Source organism: Ursus arctos, unplaced genomic scaffold (assembly GCF_023065955.2).
Source record: "Ursus arctos isolate Adak ecotype North America unplaced genomic scaffold, UrsArc2.0 scaffold_22, whole genome shotgun sequence".
Classification (NCBI taxonomy): Eukaryota; Metazoa; Chordata; class Mammalia; order Carnivora; family Ursidae; genus Ursus; species Ursus arctos.
The window spans coordinates 38,465,607-38,481,381 of NW_026622897.1; the positions used below are offsets into that span (position 1 = coordinate 38,465,607).

At 35.4% G+C, this 15,775-nt stretch overlaps 1 protein-coding gene across 1 annotated transcript in view; it reads left to right on the forward strand.

Annotated features, from left to right (window-relative positions):
• The window catches only part of CNTN5 (contactin 5), a 1,310,719-nt gene extending 1,297,477 nt beyond the window's left edge, over nucleotides 1-13,242 (forward strand). The window contains exons 24-25 of the mRNA XM_026505289.3: nucleotides 8,584-8,752; nucleotides 13,139-13,242. Of these exons, the coding sequence (XP_026361074.3) occupies nucleotides 8,584-8,752; nucleotides 13,139-13,242 (273 nt within the window). The remainder of the gene's footprint in view (nucleotides 1-8,583; nucleotides 8,753-13,138) is intronic.
• The last annotated feature ends 2,533 nt before the right edge of the window (nucleotides 13,243-15,775 follow it).

The following is a 15,775-nucleotide window of genomic DNA, read 5'->3' on the forward strand; positions in this document are numbered from 1 at the left end:
TCAGGCCCTGGACTCTTGTTTTGGGGGAAGGTTTTGATCACTGCTTCAATCTCTTCATAATTAATTGGTCTGTTTAAAAATTCAATTTTTTCCTGTTTCAGTCTTGGTAGTTTATAGGTTTCCAGAAAGGCATCCATTTCTTCCAGGTGGTCTAATTTACTGCAATAAGGCTGTTGATAAAAGTTTCTAATGATCCTTCCTATTTCATTGGTGTTGGTTGTGATCTCTCCCCTTTCATTCATAATTTTATTAATTTGGGTCCTTTCTCTATTCTTTTGAATAAGTCTGGCCAGGGGCTTAGTGATCTTATTTATTCTTTTAAAGAGCCAGCTTCTAGTTCTGTTGATCTGCTCTACTGTGCTCCTGGTTTCTAATTCATTGATCTCTGCTCTAATCTTGATCAACTGCTTTCTCGTGTGTGGGTTAGGCCTGTTCTTCTGTTCCAGCTGCAGGGTCTTGAGGTGAGAATATAAAAACTGCATTTTAGATTTTTCTATTCTTTTGAGTGAGGCTTGGATGGCTATGTATTTTCCCCTCAGGACTGCCTTTGCAGTGTCCCATAGGTTTTGGACCATTGTGTTTTCATTCTCGTTGGTCTCCATAAATTATTTAAATTGATTTTTAATTTCCTGGTTTACCCAATCATTCTTGAGTAGGATGGTTCTTAGTTTCCAAGTGTTTGAGTTTCTTCCAAACTATTCCTTGTGATTGAGTTCCAATTTCAACACACTGTGGTCTGAGCATATGCAGTAATAATCTCAGTCTTTTGGTATCATTTGAGACCTGTTTTGTGACCCAATATATGGTCTCTTCTGGAGAACGTTCCATGTGCATTTGAAAAGAATGAGTATTCTGTTGTTCTGGGGGTGTGGTGTTCTGTATATATCTACGAGGTCCATCTGGTCTAGTATATCATTCAAAGCTCTTGTTTCTTTGTTGATTTTCTGCTTAGGTGATCTGTCTATTGCTGATAGTGGAGTGTTGAGGTCCCCTACTATTAACATATTTTTATCTATCTGTCTCTTTATTCTGGTTAAGAGTTGGCTCGTATATCTTTTTGCTCCCCTGTTGGGGGCATAGATATTTATAATTGTCATATCCACTTGTTGGATACATCCTTTAAGAATAATATAGTGTCCTTCTGTATCCCTAACTACAGTCTTTAGCTTAAAAATCTAATCTGCCTGTTATGAGAATTGCTACCCCAGGTTTCTTTTGAGGTCCATTGGCATGAAAAATGGTTTTCCATCCCTTCACTTTCAGTCTAGATGTATCCTTAGGTTCAAGATGATTCTCTTGTAGACAGCAGATGGATGGGTCATATCTTTTTATCCAATCTGCAACCCTGTGGTGTTTTATGGGCATATTTAGGCCATTCACATTGAGACTGATTATTGAGAGATATGATTTTAATGATGTCATGTTGCCTGAAAAGTCTTTGTTTCTATAGATTGCAAAAATTTATATTCTGTATCACTCTTGGGGCCATTTTACTTTTATAGAACCCCCCTTAATATCTCCTGTAGGGCTGGTTTCATGGTCACGAATTTGGTTGGTGTCTGGTGATCCTGGAAGGTCCTTATCTCTCCATCAATTCTGAATGACAGCCTTGCTGGATAAAGGATCCTTGGCAGCATGTTTCTCTCGGATAGAGCTTTAAAAATATCCCGCCAAACCTTCCTCTCATTCCAGGTCTGTGTAGACAGGTCTGATGTAATTCTGATATTTTTGCCTCGGTACGTGAGAAATTTCCTCACCCTGGCCACTTTCAATACTGTATCCTTGAATCTAATATTTGCGAATTGCACTATGACATCACGTGGTGTAGGTTTGTCATGGTTGAACTTGAAAGGGGTCCTGTCTGCCTCTTGGACACAAATGCTTGTTTCCTTTGCTAGGTTAAGGAAGTTTTCAGCTACGATTTGTTCAAATATCTCTTCTAAACCTTTCTCTTTCTCCACCCCCTCGGGGATGCCGATGATTCTGACATTGGGACGTTTCATTGAGTCAGTAATCTCCTGTAACCTACATTCTTGAGATTGGATTTTTTTGAGCCGAGTTTCTGTTTTAACTTTCTCTTCTACCAACCCATCCTCCAATTCACTAATTCATTCTTCTGCCTCATTTACCTTGGCCATCAGAGCATCTAGTTTGGACTGCATTTGAGTCATAGCATTTTCAATTTTTGCCACATTCACTCTCATTTCCGCCCTTAGAGATTATATATTCTTGTTAATATTTTCATTAATATTCTTTTCAAATCTACACATCATTGTGACCATTTTACTCTGAACTCCATTTCTGATAATTTGATATGGATAATTATATCCATATCCATCAGTTCTGTGGCAGAGGCCACAGACTCATTATCTTTTCTTTGCTGGGGGGGATTTCTCCTCCTCGTCATTCTGATGAGGAGAGGTTGTGGGGTTGCTCAGAGCCCAAATTATTGACCAGGACCCAAGCATTGTGCACTTGTTTTATAGGGACCTTAGGGATGTCGGCTTCTTGATTTTTCAGCTTGCCTTCTGGGGGAGGGGCCTGCCATGCTGATATTCAGGCAACCCTGTTTGGGTAGAGTCTCCCTGTCCCCTCATGTGGTTGTTAGGGTTAAATAATAATCTATCTTTGCTAAGCTCCAGCTGTATCAGGGGAAGCCATGGCTCAGAGGACTCAGCACCGGCCAGGCCAGTCAGGCGCAGTGGTCTGTGCAGGGCTGCATCTTCACCTGGGCAGTGAGAAAAGGAGTGCCCACCTAACTAAGGGTGACGGGGTTGCAAGCCCTGTCTAAATAAGACAGACAGCCTAATTCTAAAGGCCTGTGGCAGTTTCCCAGGGGATGGGTGAATCATTTTTCAGGCAGAATCACTCCAGCCTGTCACTACAAAGGCAGAGCCAGGAGAGTTTCTCCTCCAGTTTCGGACCACAGTGGTGAGAGAATCAGGAAAGACCTGGGATGTGTGCTGGGCATCAGTCTGAAGAAGTTGGCTAAGACAGGATTCTTGTCCACAAGCATAGAGAGATAAGTGCCAATGAGTGTTCTAGGCTCTGACGTTCCCACAGCGAATGAGACAGAGAAGGTCCTTCTCAGAGAGCTTCCACACCAGAAAGGGAATACCTAGGAAGCTTCTCTTAGACACTGCCAGACTGGGAGAACTCCATCCCCAACTGCCCCATCTGAAGAGTTTATAAAGAGGCCTTAACCGGGTTCCTTTGTGAACACCATGCAGATGTCCTCAATGGCACAGAGCTCTGTCAATACTCTGTGTATTCCACCTTTTGTATTAAGCCTGTATTAAGTCCAAAGTAGATGAATTCAGAGAAGTCTTCATCTAGAAGTTTTCCCGATTGTGAAAAGGATTGAAAAGTGATAAACATGGAGAAAATTAGATTTTTCTCCAGATTTGGTCCATAAATAATAAACTCAACTCTTATAGTTAGAATACTAAATACAGGATTGAACTCATTATTTAAAAATAAACCACAAAAAAACATAATAAAATAATAAGATAAAAGAGTGGAATTTGACATTCAACCAATCCATTTTCTAAGAAGCATGGATCTTACTTACTTACTTACTTACTTAATTTCAGAGATTGAAGTGTCAACATATATAAGGACAAAATGTTAACAAAGAAAGATATGATGAGAAATTTTATGCAAGGTTTCAGAAGATGGGAGGTCTCCTCATCATAAATCTTATCAGGGACCTCAAAAATGACCAAGAATATAGTGGAAGAAGGATGGATGGAATCAAACCATATGTGGTTGTATCAGAGGAGACATATTAAAATTAAATCTATTCAGATAAATGTTAAGTATTACCTAGTTGTGAAATTTCTTACTGCTTTTTGAGATCATCCAAGAGATCCTAAACTTTTTGGGATTTTGTTTAACAAGTCCAGATTTAATAGCAATAATTTCAAGACATCACAGCTTTCATTAAAAAGTAAGAGAAATAGAAGCTTGAAGAACCACAAGAAATGTTGGGAAAAGATTGAAGATACGGCCACAAATTATTCTCATGCAAATAAAATAACTCCCCATTTGAAAAGTTAAATCATATTTGGAGTTTACTTAGTGTATTTATAACTTCTTCAGGTCCATTATTATTTCTTTCTCTTCTTTTCTTATATTTCCCAATTCAGAAATGTATTATTTGTATTGTTTGTATTAAATGTATTAAATGTATTATTTGTAAGTGATTGGGAAAATGGTGCAAAAACTTCAAATTATTTTTTTCTAATTTAATATACTTTTCTTATATTTCTTTAATACATTTTTCTATATTTCTTATATTTCTCAAATAAATGCTTTTCAATGAAGAAAATGTTATTTTTATAACTCCTCTAGTAAGGAGTCTGTATTTCGAGTCTTTAACTAATTTTGGCACATCTGTATGGGCATTCCTAAGGAAATACCAAGGCCAATAACAAAGCTGTGGACTAAAGCATATTCAGCCATAATTCTCCCTAATAATCTTGAGAATGGAGAAATTTTTTCTTTATATTATGAAAGAAGTTTACCAAAATTATAAAATAAAACAACCATCTTATCTCCACCTTATTGTTCTCATGTAGATTTAAGCCCAAGTGAAAGGGAAAATAAATATTAAACACCTGGGAGCTATACTTTCACTTGTGCAAATATCTCCTTCCTCACTAAGAGAAACTTTTGTCCATTCAGAAAAAAAAAACGAAGAGTCAGAAGGAATTCAGGACAAGGATCTCAGGCTACATACTAAAATAATAGTAATAATAATAATAATAATAATAATAATAATAATAATGGTTTTGTTTTCTGGGCTACGACTAGAAAGTTTCCTTTCCTAGATATACCCTTTCTCCATAGATCTTCCCCCCTCGCCTCTACTTTCTGCCTGTTTACATACCTGGAGAGAGTAGGGGGAAAATCAGGCTCAAACTTTACTGGTTATTAAGTGTTCCATCAATGTAGTTTTTTGTGTATTTATTCAACTTAGATATCAGGACCTTCCAGACTCCTGAGATACATGTACACTTGGGATGATATTTTATTCCACACCCTACAGAATTCTGAAGACCACCTCTATATTTATCCAGCTTCTCGAGGGAGCTTAATGTCATTGACCATTCTAATCTTGATTTCCTGTATCTTGCAGCTGTTCCTTCCTCTTATATTTACTCCATATATGAGATTCAGCCTTTTTCTTGTGGTACCCACAAATTAAAAAGACTCATATATAATGTTATACTATTCTTTTGCATGTGATTATGCTTGAAATTTTTTATAATAAAATACTTTTAAAAATAAAACAAAAATGGCTTATATAATAACAAATATATACCTGTAGAAAGCAGCCTTGAGAGAAATGTTGGCAGGAGCATGTAGAGTGAAAAGCACACCATACAAGCAAATACCTGAAAATTGCCCATAGGAAGTCCTGTTCTTAAAAGCGCTTTTGGCCATCCTCCAGTCAGTGGCTTCTCACTGGTACTTATGCTTCCCCAATTTCTTTTCATCTTGCTTCTATCATCTTGCTGATTTCTCACCCTCCCATCACCACTGGGGCTTCAGATTCCTCACCTTCTATTGTGAAGAGTGGATGTCCCTGTTGACTATTCCCAAGATGCTCAGCTGCTGAATAGGCCTACCTTTAATAGGATCCATCCTTCTCAGGGGCACTCATGGGTAAAAAAAAGCAAAAATTTATTGTTATATCTTTGAGCCTACTCACACCATTATTGTCTTACCATCATACATATCGACTAGCCATCTCCAGATCATGTCTTTCAGAACAACAGTACCACATTAATTTTTTGTTTAGAATCACTTCTTTGGATAACTCACTCTTCTGAGCTTGTTAAGTAGGATTTGAGGATAGTCTTGAAAATACAATTTCCTGTATGCCTAAAGATAGCTGTCATCACAACCGCCATTCTGTAAATGTCCAGATTTTCAAAGTACTCCATGGACTCCTTATTGTCAATAACTATTTCTGACATGTCTTGATAACTACTTAAGCTTCTCCGTTTTCTCATTTTCATTCATCTTTATGAAATCAGGATTTTAAAATGAGCCGAGATTCTTTCAGACACCTAAGAATAACCATTAATTTAATGTATTTTTTCACTTAGTATACCCACTTACTGACTCATAACATCACATCTCCCTGGATGTACTGGTAAAAGCCACATTTAATCTCAAACTCCCTTTGCTACCATTGACTGGTATTTTTCATGCTTTTACCTTTTGTTTCTAAATCTCAACTGATCCACACATTTTTCTTCAACTCTGAATTTTACAGCAACATTAGATATGCATTACTAGCTACATTTTCTTTGTCATAAGAATTGTAATTTACTGAACCATAATAACAATGTCCTCTAAAATAGTCACTCCCCTGCCAATCCTCACCAATTTATGTACTTCCCCATTGCCATAAATTTGCTTTCTAATTACCTCATGTGGATGATCAGAAGTCTCACTCATGATACTGCTACAGTCAACATAAGAATCATAAATTCTGATACAATTGTCATTTTTTAAGCTGAAGGGACCTGCTATGGGCATGTTCTGAGAAATGTTTCTGATTCCCCAAATCTTGACCAAGTACCACTCTGTGCATTGCTATATCACTAAATACATTTCTTATTGCAGTATATATCACACTTCACTGCATTGGCATCTGTCCCCACTATTATATTGTAAGTGCCATGAGGGCAGGAACCATGTGGTCTTGTTCTGTTATGAGTCTCCAATATATAGCACTGTGCCTGGCCCACATGATATGCCCAATAAATATTTGATTATACTCTTATCACTTTGCAACTACATTGAGGCTATGGCTTCCTTTCCTATAAGTACATATAATTATTGCACATGCTAAATACTTTTAGAGAGAAGCTACTTCTCTCCTGAGACCCTGAAGTAAATTTAAATCTGTGAAAGATAAAGAAAGTGAAATGGAGGGACCATTTATTATCAGAACACAAAAGGGAGGATCAAGTACAGGCAGACTTCAATATATGACAAGATTGCTCTACTAAAGTTTTTTTTTTCCCCCTCTATATAGGTTAGTGAAAGCTCAAAACACATTTTTATAAGAAAAAATTATAAATTTTTATCTAGCTCCCTAAAGCATCTTTTTTTTTAAGATTATATTTATTTATTCGACAGAGATAGAGAGAGCCAGCGAGAGAGGGAACACAAGCAGGGGGAGTGGGAGAGGAAGAAGAAGGCTCATAGTGGAAGAGCCTGATGTGGGGCTTGATCCCATAATGCCAGGATCACGCCCTGAGCCCAAGGTAGACGCTTAGCCGCTGTGCCACCCAGGCGCCCCTCCCTAAAGCATCTTTTATGATACCATTGAAATACTGACTATTGACAATGAGCAATGATGGCAACAGAAGTAGCTTTCTCTTAAGTTTACCACGCACCAGGTCTTATAATGCGACCAGATTTGCCCAGACAGAAATATGGAGATTGTATTTTGTTTTATTTTGTTTGTAGGAGATTGTTTTGAATCCAGATCTGTAAGTAGAAACAACTTATCTTCAGAATACTAACCTTCTAAGGCAATTTCTTCCCTAACGAGCCACATGATCTTGTATAAATTGCATAAGTCCTATGATCTTTGCTTTCTGATATGTAAACAGGAAAATTCTATGTCCTTCTTAAAATACTTTTTATTTATTTATTTGAGAGAGAGAGAGAGAGCACAAGCAAGGGGAGCGGCAGGCTTAGGGAGAATCAGGTTCCCCGCTGAGCAAGGAGCCTGATACGGGACTCAATTCCAGGACCCTAGGATCGTGACCTGAGCCGAAGACAGATGCTTAACCAACTGAGCCACCCTGGCACTCCAGGATAACTCTGTGTCCTAATTTGTAATTCTAAAACCATTTCCTATGGATACATGTTCTATTCTAGTACTAGGGACAGGTGTCAAAAAGACTTAACTTTACTATCCAAAGTATCCAAATGCCAGTTCACAGAAGTAAATAGAAACACTAAAATTTTAACTTTTCAGTGATTTCCTACATTGTTAAATATTTATTGTTGATATAGTTAACAAACTATTCTCTTTAGTCCTTTGAATTTGAAGATGACAGCTATGAGTATTCCCTCAGGATACTATTCATTTCAATAACCAATAAAAGACTGTAGAGATATGCCTCCTCACTACCTACTGCTCTAGTCTCATGTATCACCATCCCTGTATGTCTTCTGTCTATTCCGTACCCTAATGTTATAGTTTCTTATTGCTTAGGTGTATTTTTTCATTTTCTCTTACCTTTTCCTAGAATTCTCATCCCTTTCTCCAACTGGCAAACTCTACTCATCTTCAGATACATAGCTCATGTGTCACCTCCTCTGAAAAGCCTTTCCTAACCCACAGACAGAATTAAACTCTCTCTTCCATATTTCCATAGCATCTTATGTACACTTCCACTGCTGCATATAGCACATACATTGCAGTTACTTACATATCTGTCAAAGCCATAGGCTTCCTTAGCTCAAAATGTGACATATGGTAGTCAATCAATAAAGATTTGGAATCCTCATTTGAATATGATATGCTTAAATCTCTGTTATTATTTCCAGGTTTTTTATAGGCAAGAGGGCCACAGCAACAGTCAAGTTATTGAAACACAGAAACCTCAAGCAGTAGTACCACTGCCAGATGCCGGAGTCTATATTATTGAAGTTCGAGCATACAGCGACGGAGGGGATGGGACGGCTAGTTCCCAAATCAGAGTACCATCCTATTCAGGTAAGTTTCGACATAATAGGCTTAATGTGATGACCACCAACAATGTTAAATAGTGTAAACCTCACCAAAATTAATATGATGGATTCCATGGATGAAAACTTTGGAAGGGTCTCATTTCTCACTCCGATTTCCATGCCATCCTCCAATTAATAAGAACAATGGCGTTATGTCCATAATTGCAGAATTTCTACAAATCTAGAAAGGATTTTTCATTAGAATGGTTCATTAGAATGTCCTTATTTTTGAAATTCCCTTGCCTATCCTGGTCTCAAGCAGTGCCTTGCTGGTCATTTGGGTTTTGCAATATTGCTTTTAAACTGCCAGTGCACTATTTAACATACCTATTTCTCTATTACCTTGGTTACTTTTATCACTAGATAATGGAGAATGAGGTTCAGAAAAGCTTAAAAGAAATGCCTTTTAAAATTAAACTTAGATCATATTTATTGATTTCAAAATAAATTGTTAATTCCATTAAGTATCATTTTTTGTTCTTTTCCAGGTTTATTGAGATATAATTGACATGTAACATTTTGTAGGTTTAAGGTATACAACTTGTTAATTTGATACACTTATAACTGCAAAATTATTACGACCATAGCATTAGCTAACACCTTCATCACATCACATAACTGCCATTTCTTTTTGTAGTGAGAATATTTAAAATTTACTCCCTTAGCAACTTTCAAGTGTGTACTACAGTCTTATTAACTATAATCACGATGCTATACATTAGATCACTGGGACTTATTTGTGCCTCATTGTTTTTATTAGCAGTATTAATAATTTCTAGCTTTTACTGAGCCCTTATTATGTGTTAGGACTGGTCATCAGTCTTTTTTTTTTTTTTTAAGATTTTATTTATTTATTTATTTGACAGAGAGAGACAGCCAGTGAGACAGGGAACACAAGCATGGGGAGTGGGAGAGGAAGAAGCAGGCTCCCAGAGAAGAAGCCTGATGCGGGGCTCAATCCCAGAATGCCGGGACCACACCCTGAGCCAAAGGCAGACACTTAACGACTGAGCCACCCAGGCGCCCCCGGTCATCAGTCTTATACATCATCTTATTTAGTCTTACTAATAATTATATGGGGTAATGGCATTATTAATATTTTACAGAGAAAATTTAAGTAACTTGCCCAAGATCACACTAAGTGGAAGAACCAGGATTTGGACCCAAGCATGCTTGTCTCCAAGGCCATATATCTTCACCACTACTGTCATTATTACACCAGCAAGGAAATTAAAGGAAGAGAAATTTTATAAATTTAGAAATGAGTAACCATTTTATTGAGGTAGTAAAAAAAAAAAAACCAAAAGATTTAATAAAGTATGCACGTCTTTCATTAAGAAAATATTAGGCAATTTTCCCTAAATCCTTGAATAAAAAATGTTTAATGTCTTTTAATTAATGGGCAATTATGAGCATTATTTATTGAGTAATCACTCTCAAGCAGAATTGTCAGCCTAAAGGGAAGTATCCAGTGATATCATATAGGACTCTGCATGTGGCTTTGTTGCATTCAACATATTTATCAATTTGGATTAAGACCAGGGGCATTGCATATGATCTTTTTTGATGCCACAAAGTGGGATAGAAGGAAAATATAAGGAAGAAAATAATTAGACTGAAACTTTGAGGAAAAGCTATTTACATAATATTTGATGAGTAAATTCTTACATGAAAATACAAGATGAAATAAAGGATATTATTGGGACAGTTGATAAAATTTGAATAATGTCTGTAGATTAGATAACATATATATATTAATAATTTACTTTTCTTAAAAAAATTGTGGAGTGGATATATAAGAAAATGTCTTATTTTTAGAAACTATACATTATTTAGGGGTAAATGTATATCATGTCTGCAACTTACTTTCAAATGGCTCAGGAAAAATGTATGTATTTATAGAGAGAATACTAACACAACAATGAGGAAACAAACATTTAAGGAAACTGGATGAATTCTTTGCTCTATTTTTACAACTTTTGTTGCATCTAAAATTATTTCAAAATGAAAAGTTAAAAATAACAAATATAAGATATAGGAAATCTGACATTTTTCAAAAATTCAGGTGAAAAGACCTAAGAATTAAATACATTGTGGCCTCATTAAAGCTTAATACACTTTATGATTCATTTATAAAAGTATAGCTTCAAGAGCAAGAGAGGTAATAATATCTCTACATTGATTACTACAACTGAACTGGTCAGATGTGGGTGTTAAATCTTCAAGAGTGCCTTGAAAGACTAAAGATTATTTCTGAAAAGTGAAAAAGATGACAAATTTCTGCTTGCATCATAAGACTCAAATTTCTAAAAACAACAATACAATGAGCATTTACTGACCCCTGATCATATTCTTGGCATTACATTAGGTATTTTTCATATATTATCTTATTTTACCCTTTCAGCAAACTTCTAAGTATTCTATTATTCTCTGATTCCCCAACTCTAAAACAACCAGATTGTAAAATATCATCTGGACAATATCAGCCCCAAGTTTGAAAGTACTTATAAAAACATTGATTCTCCCATTGTACTGCACTTCTATTCCATGAAAAACAAATTGTCAACTTTTGTTTTAGTTAAAAAAAAATATGGCTAGTGCAACCCATTTTCTGAGTTTTATTGAAATTCATAATATTGTCTATCTCAGACCTATAGAAAATGAGCAATAATTGGTTTCATTCTTACCATTTTCCAAAAAACAAAAGCCCTAAGAAGTTCAAGGACTTGCTCAAGTGAAATAGTTAGTTGGTTTTGCAGCTGAGACTAGAACTTAGTTCAGTGTTGTTGTTGTTGTTGTTTATGTTTTGTTTTGATTTGCTCTACCAAAATAATGTTTTTGCTTTGTGGATTTTTTTGTGAAAGTTGAGATATAGTCCCTACTTAGCATTCTGAAAGTGAGATGTTTTTGTAAAAGTGTCATGTTAGTTGATTTAACAAGGACTCAGCCACTCTCAAATAAATAGAAAAGATGTTTTCACAGTTTTTATTTATTAAGAATGCATATACCACTCCAGTGAGGCTTTGTCATCATGCCTTTCTTATAGTTCACGTGCAGCCATGCACTTCACAATAATTCATTTTATACAGGGTGAAATGCATGTTACATTCTCCAATATGTTGATTAGAGTTCTATTAGTGCCTTAGATATAAAAATTTTTAAAGGAAAGATTTGCCACTGCTGTGTGTGTGTTTACCAAACAAATGCCACCCCCCCCCCGCTCTTAAATAAACATCTGGAGAAAAAATTTGGACACTATTTCCCTGACAAAAATCACAACCAGATTCCATTAACACTCAACTCTTGCCAGAGAAGATAACATGACAGAAGGATGATCCCAAAAATTGGGTGGTACCTTTATTTTATGATTAATCTATCATTAAGGTTTTAATTAAGGCCAATCATAAGAGCATCTGGTTTTTACTAATCCCATCTTGATGACTTGAAGCATGTTCTATTATCTAAGCTCCAGTTCCCTCATCTGCAACAGGGAGATAAAAACCGTACTTACTTCATAGAAATGTTGTGAGGATTGAATAAGATAATATGTATAAAGGCCTCAATACAGTGCATTGCATATAGTAAGCATTCATTAAATATCGATCATGATGATGCTACTTCAGAATTCTGACTTGAGGAACCATTAACCGAAGTTAAGCCTAAGGTTATTACTTAGTTTGTGTGGAGTTTGTTATGTGGAGCTATCAAAAATACTTCAAACTAATCTGTTCAGATCAGTGTGTTTAATCAAACAGCCACCTTAATACATTAACTGCATACAATATTTTGTTCCCAAAAAGGAAGAATTTCTCCTGGGTATAGGTAAGAGTAATGAAAGATGGCTCTTCTTCCTTTGGCAAGTTTGGTATGAGAATATAGAATTTAAGCCTGTTCAACCAAAACAATCAAATAAATGGAGAACCCATAAGTAAATTAAATAATTTAAATAATTTTATTATTATCAAATTCAAACATTGACTGAAGTAATTGAATTATGAATTCTTATTGCCACAAAATTTGCTAATTATTCTTGCTCCCTTTCCTGAACTATGTGCTATAGAAATCAGCTTATCATTCATACCTGGAATTTGGGATGTTTTCCATCAGTGCATCATTAGTGAAAATTACACTAAATCTCCTGAGTAGATGTATTTTTTAGATGTGACATAGCCTTTTAACACAGTATTCATATAGAATTCTGCCTTCCATATAATTTTTGGGAGCCCCATACAACACCTTGTTTTAAAAGCACACTCTCAACAGAAACAAACCGATGTTGCACTCCTTTGTCTTACATCCCAGAAACAACTCTTTCCTATCTTCAGCAAAATCAAAATAATTTGCTCCATTTAATGCTTCTCTATTTTCACAGGTGGGAAAATCACTAGTGCCCAGTCGACCCTCCACACACTCTCCCCATCTTCATCATCGGTAACATTGCTCTTGGCATTGATGATTCCCTCAACCTCTTGGTGAAAACTGCAGACTTACCTTGCTTTGCTTTGCTTTAGCTTGAAAATAGCGGTGAATAGAGTGTAGTGTAAGTGGAGACCCAAGACACAAAGATGAGATTTAAAAACTTGGGACTACACATGGTTCAGGAGGTTGGGGGGAATATTACTTATCCATCAGGTTTCTCTTTGATTGTGTAAATGGAGAGGACAGTTCTTGGTCCAATAAAATATGCAGATTGTATGTAATGAATTTTTTGTAAGCAAAGGTAATTTCTGTCAAATGTATTCTTTACCTTTTTAATATGTTGGAATTTGATTTTATATCTGATGACCCTGAATGTGTGCCATCCATTTGCTAAGTAAGTAGTCTCTTGCAGATCTGTTTCAAACACAAATACAAAACTTAGAATGAAAAGTTTGCTAAAGATTTTGTCTACTGTTTTTCATTTTCCCTTTGGCTAACTATCCCAATCAACAAACTGATAGAAGATATGAAAAAAAATACTTCAGTTGCGTGATCCATTATAGAATAAATACGCAAACATTTTTTTGTAAGATATTGTGTTACTGCATAGTGAAATAGCAAAATTTGTCAATATGCTATTCTATATGCATCCCTAGAGCAAGTTATTTGGATAGGGAATAAGCCATTTACGTTAGTGCAAGGTAAATAGAAAGTGAGACCAAATGAATTTAAGTGCTATTGTTTTTCATTAATTACTATGTTATCTAGCTGCAAATATAATAAATGTTTATTTTTAATAACAAAAGATTAAAGTCACACAAAATATATGGTCACTAAAAACTGCAGTCACTGATATGCCTGCAAGGGTGCTAACTTGAAAACAAAATGAATACAGGACAGAGCTTTCCCATTTTCCCACCCACTGCCAAAATAGATGTTGAATTAAGTCCAAGGTTTTCTTCTAATTGCCAACAATTTTAAGGACAATGAAAATCTGTTGTGCATGTAATTATGCATACATATATAGTCTGTGAATTAAAATGTTTCAAGCATAACAAATAAATTTTGATTTTTTAAACACTTCCATGCATCACATACCACTTATAAAATGTTACCAACTATTAAAATAGAAAAGACCTCTTGAATATATTGATTTTTAATTAAGCTCTGGAAACACAGCCTCAGTACATGGCCTCTGCTAGTCTAACTAGCCATACACTACTTGGGAAATGTTCCCCATTTGCTATTTTGGGGAGTCACTATGAACCAAAGTGATGCTAGATAGTTGGATATTGAAGTGAAAGTTTTCTACTTGATGATATATAGAAGTCTCAACTGCCACAGTTCACGTAACACACAAGAAGATGCCTGAAGGGATAATAATTGCAAAGTCAGATGCCAAAAAAAGAGCTTGGAGAAACTAGTTTTACAGATGATGTTAATATGAAAACAAAAAGTAGTTTCTTTTCTTTTATAAAACCTAAGCCTGTTAATTCTGTTTGTAGCATCCTTAACAGCAAGAAAAATGAAGCAATATTTAGCTCACACTGCTGGCTCTAGAGGTTAATCCCTATAAATCAGGATATATTGGAATTTCTGTTCTGGATATCTAAAAGATTGGTTTCAGAGCCACAGCACAACTATTTAAGTTGGTTACTCATTCTGTTTGGGAGGAATTATGTCCAAGATACCCCTAAACAAACAAGAAGTGATTTAAAAGATTATTTTTAGTTAACAGATTATTATAGTAAATTACTACAGATGGTGAATATTGAAACCTGTGAATAATAACAACCAAGTGGCCTTCTTTGAGCACCTCCTTTGGAGTGGGAGAGGCTGGACTTTGCAGATAGAAGGATATGAACTATTTAGCAGGCAAAATCATGCATCTGAAAAAAAAAAGATGCAGCAAGAATATTAAAGAATAGACAATAATTTCTGCTTCATATTGTAAATCATTTTCTTTGTTTTCCATGATGTTTTATACTAGATTTAGTGAAGGACTTTAAGAATCAAGTTATTACTGAAACTCTTATAAAACAAAGCTCAATAAATATGTCAATGTATGGCAAATTAAAATTAACCAAAATTCCCAACTAGCTGATGGATGGAACACATCTGATAGAATATTTACATGTAGAATGTCTGATGTATACTTACAGGAATCAGAGATAAGGGATGTTTTGACTCAACCTGCATAGAATATGTATTTTGCATCATAAACCTATAAAAAAGGGTTTTAAATGTTTATGTACTTATGTATTACATACTTGTTACTTTGTAGAAAGCAGAACAGCATACCTTATCAAGGTACATTATTTTTCAGCTGCAGTCCCGAGTGAGCTTTTTCTTGGATGGGTTAGTAACCACACAGTCTAAAATCACTAAAGAGACTGTATTTTTGTATAATGTCAATTGAACTATCAAGGAAAAAACACTCCTCATAATTAAAAATTTCATGAAGTGAATGTTTTGCATATCCAAATAAAGGTACTGTGGACTTCATGTCAAACCATTAAATATATTGTATACAATCTGTATATATACTATATATAATGGTATATAACATCATGTGGAAGGCACAGTCAGA